This window comes from Bison bison, unplaced genomic scaffold, assembly GCF_000754665.1.
Source record: "Bison bison bison isolate TAMUID 2011002044 unplaced genomic scaffold, Bison_UMD1.0 scf7180017864365, whole genome shotgun sequence".
In the NCBI taxonomy this organism is placed as follows: Eukaryota; Metazoa; Chordata; class Mammalia; order Artiodactyla; family Bovidae; genus Bison; species Bison bison.
In genome coordinates this window covers 2,069,501-2,073,207 of record NW_011494937.1, presented here as the reverse complement: position 1 = coordinate 2,073,207, position 3,707 = coordinate 2,069,501, and the positions used below count along the sequence as shown (strand labels likewise).

General features: G+C 60.6%; 1 protein-coding gene across 1 annotated transcript in view; it reads left to right on the top strand.

Annotated features, from left to right (window-relative positions):
- Nucleotides 1–1,452, top strand: part of IER2 (immediate early response 2) — a 3,365-nt gene extending 1,913 nt beyond the window's left edge. Inside the window, exon 3 of the mRNA XM_010855446.1 lies at nucleotides 1–1,452. This exon is cut by the window's left edge and continues 18 nt beyond it. Coding sequence (XP_010853748.1) covers nucleotides 1–472 — 472 coding nt within the window. The 3' untranslated portion in view covers nucleotides 473–1,452.
- Nucleotides 1,453–3,707: the final 2,255 nt, after the last annotated feature.

Here is a 3,707-nt window from a genome sequence, read left to right as displayed (position 1 = left end):
CCCTGACCCTCGCCTGCACCCGCCTCGGGAAGCCGCAGCCAAGGCAGCGACCGGCAACAGTGAGCAGCCCTCTCCGGAACCCATGGACACGCAGGAGGCACCGAGAGCCGAGGAGACCCCTCCCCGCTGTGTCCAGCGCCCCGCCAAAATCAGCCGCAAGCGGCGGAGCAGCAGCCTTAGCGATGGTGCGGACGCCGCTCTGGTTCCGAGCAAGAAAGCCCGCTTAGAAGAAGAGAAGGAGGAGGAAGGGGCCTCTTCGGAGGTCCTTGATCGCCTGCAGCCCCCTCCGGCGCAAGCGGAGGGCGCCTTCCCCAACTTGGCGCGCGTCCTGCAGAGGCGCTTCTCCGGTCTCCTGAACTGCAGTCCTGCTGCCAGCTCTCCGACGGCGTCCCCGGCGTGCGAGGCGAAGCCAGCTTGCCGCCCGGCGGACAACATGCTCAACGTGCTGGTGCGGGCCGTGGTGGCCTTCTGAGGGTTCCTGAGCGGCTATACCGGAGCCCAGATCGCGGGCCGACCCGTCGGCCAGAGTACGCAGACCCGAAGCGAGGCCCACCCCCGGGGGAGCGCTCGCGGAAGCCGTGGAGAGGAGCCGTCTCCCGGGCTGCCCAGAGGCCCCGAGAGGGACTCTGCCGCCGGGGAACCGTCGCTACCTGTGTGCAGCGGCGACGCCGAGGAGCCTGAGCCGGGGGCGCGGGCGCCTTCCCCCCCAGACCTGTTGCTCCCATCGGTGCTGTTTTAACGGACTGGGAGGTGAACCTCACCGACTCCTTCTGGAACTGGGAGAAGGGCTTGGTTCTTGAAACTCCTCAGGGTCGGACTTTTTTTTTTTTTTTTTTTAACTGGGGGCTATGCTGCCCTTTCAATAAGGTTTTTCAATCGTTGGTGTTTGCGTTTCCAACTTCAGAGAATTCCAGGCACTCCCCTTCCCCCTCCAGTGACATACTTGTGCAAGCGGTCATCGTTGCGTCATGGGGCAGACGTGGGGAGCTTCCTGCTGCCGTGCGTGGGTGGGGGCCAGGAGGAGGACCTGGGGTGTGGACCGCCCTGGGGAATGGGAGGAGGGCGGCCTGAGTCACTGCGCCTTGCTGCGGGTTATTGCCGGAAGCCCCTACGCCTCCGGTGGTAGAGGGCCGATCTAATTTCATTTTAAAATTTTTTCTCATGTGGTGCGTTAGAGGTGGGGATGTTCACCGTCTCAAGCTTGACCCTCAGACCCACAGAAACGATCAACCCGGACGTTCCTGGTCGGAATCACAAAAATGGGGGGAGCAATGTAAGGCTGAGCTGGGATCAGTGGCTGGCGAGACTGGCCAGTATGGGGGAGGCGGGAGATTCTCGCCAGGGCGTTTTGGGGTTCTGTTTGCCTTTACTGGTGGATTCTGGTAACTCCCTCTATTCTGGACGTTTTGCTAGAATCGCCAGATAGGAAAATAAAGACCAATTGTATACAAAGTTTGTGCAGCCCGTCTGGTTTTCTTCCCTGGTGGGGGAGGGGCAGGGTTAAAGGGTCAAGAGCTGGCGGCGGCTTGCTGGGGCCCCAGAAACCGGTCTGACCGCTACCACGTGGGCAGAGTGGGCGGGAAGGGGCCGACCCCTTTTTGCCAGAGCACTTTCGTACTGGGCTCCTGGTGCTCCGACCTTTCCTTAAACGTCGCACGTTTGGCGGGATCTTGGACACACACCCCCTCCCTACAACTCTGGGTGAGAAGGCTTTCCGAGTTCAGATGTTTGGGGGATACTGCTGGGAACAGTGCCCCTAGCCGACTTGGGTATCGGGCCTCCTTTGGAGAATGGAAGGATAGCTACCCTCCCCCCCACTTGATTAACTGAATCGGCAGGGTTCCCAGGATTGGGGTGGGGCTGGACAGGTGAGCTTTGGAGCGCCCTTTACGCCCAGTTCCAGTCTCAAGCAGTTTAACTGTGTGGCTCAGGCAAGGACCCGAGCTTCCAGCCTCAGTTTCCTCATACGCGAAATGGGCCCCAGCAACTTCCCTTCGAGACTGTTGGTTTAGAAATACCCGCGGGAGCACTCGTTGGCTTTGGCCCCACCCCGTCCCTAGATTCGCCACCTCGAGAGAAAACCCTGACAATTTCCCCAACGCCAGTTCGGGAGAGTGACAGTCGGGGTTGCCCCAGGGGGTGGGCGTGGGGGCTGTGGGGAGGACAAAGGAGCCGCAGGTGCGGGGAGTAAGGGCGGCGGGAGGCGCTGGGAAAGCTCCTGCCCCGCCTCCAGACGGCCGGCCCCGCCACTGCGGGCTTCCCGAGACCCGGGGGACCTGACCCCGAGGCCGGGGGGGGGGGGGGGGAGGGGCGGTGGAGGGGCGGCCCCGCCCCAGAACGCCCGCCCCTGGCTCCCCTCCAGGTTCGTTCACCCACCGCACCCCCGCCTCCCTGTGTCCCTCAGCCTCCTCCCTCCTAACCCCACCTCCCACCCCTCACCTCAAGGGAACCTCGCCTCCTCCGCAGCCTTCCCCCCCGGGAAATATGAGACTTCAGTTGCCGCCCTCTCGGGGGATCGACCCACAACTCCCCAAAGGGATGTAGTGGGGGGACTGGAACCCCACACTACTGGCGGTAGCTCAGTGCGTCCGCGTGGGAGCAACTCCCTCGCAAACCTGGCCCGGCCCGGGAAGTCCCCGGCGACTGGGGAGGGGGCATCACCGCGCATCCTGTCTCAGGAACCGCCTGGTGCTTCCTTCCGCGGGAAGCTGCTAGGCCGACCCCCGCCCCCGCCCGGGCCGCCTGGGGGTTTCCGGCGCCCGGTCGCGGGGGCTGAGGGCTGGAGACGATGCCGTGGGAGATAGGACGAATACCCCCCTACACACATACATCCCCTTAATACGTTCCCCTCCCTAAGACCCCATTTCACCCATTTGTTGTTTAGACTAAGTCGTGTCTTTTCGACCCCATGGAGTGTAACCGCCAGGCTCCTCTGTCCATGGGATTTCCCAGGCAAGGATACTGGAGTGGATTGCCATTTCCTCCTCCAAGGGGTCTTCCCCCACCCAGGGATCTGCTGGAACCTAGGTCTCTTGCTTGGCAGGAGGATTCGTCACCACTGAACCATCTGGAAAGCCCCCTTTCACCATAAGAATTGTTGTTGTGTCCGATTCCTTGCGACCCCAAGGACTGCAGCCGGCCAGGCCTCCCTGTAAGGATTGTGTATTCATGCCCCATAAGAATAGACAAAGTTGAAAATTTTGTCACAACAATCGACTTTGGTGTCCACGCCATTACATGGCCTTGGGTTATTGGGACAAACCCTCTGGGCAGTGATCGACTGGACCACAGCTGTGAAAATTAAAAGTATCACCGGTCTTATGACCAGCGGATACCCCAGGGAACCTCAGACCTGCAGAAAGAGGCTCCAGAAGAGTATTCACTACAGTGTTGTCCAAAGTGGGCACAAATTGAAAAAACAACCTACGTGCCCATCCGACTGGACTGCTCTGGTAGAATGTGGACTGTCCACCACTCCCTCCCTAAAGGATGAAAGGCCTCAGCCTGAGAGATCTCCTGGGGAGTGAGGGGTGGGGTGGAGATAACTCAGAACCAACATGCTGAGTGACAGAGCCCAGGTGTGGAAGTTGCCGGATGAGGACAGATTCCAGGGCCAGATGACCAGTTGTACTTGCTGTGCAGCTTTGGGCAAGTCACTTAATCTCTCTGGGCCTCAGTTTCCCTGACTTTATTATGGACAATAATAG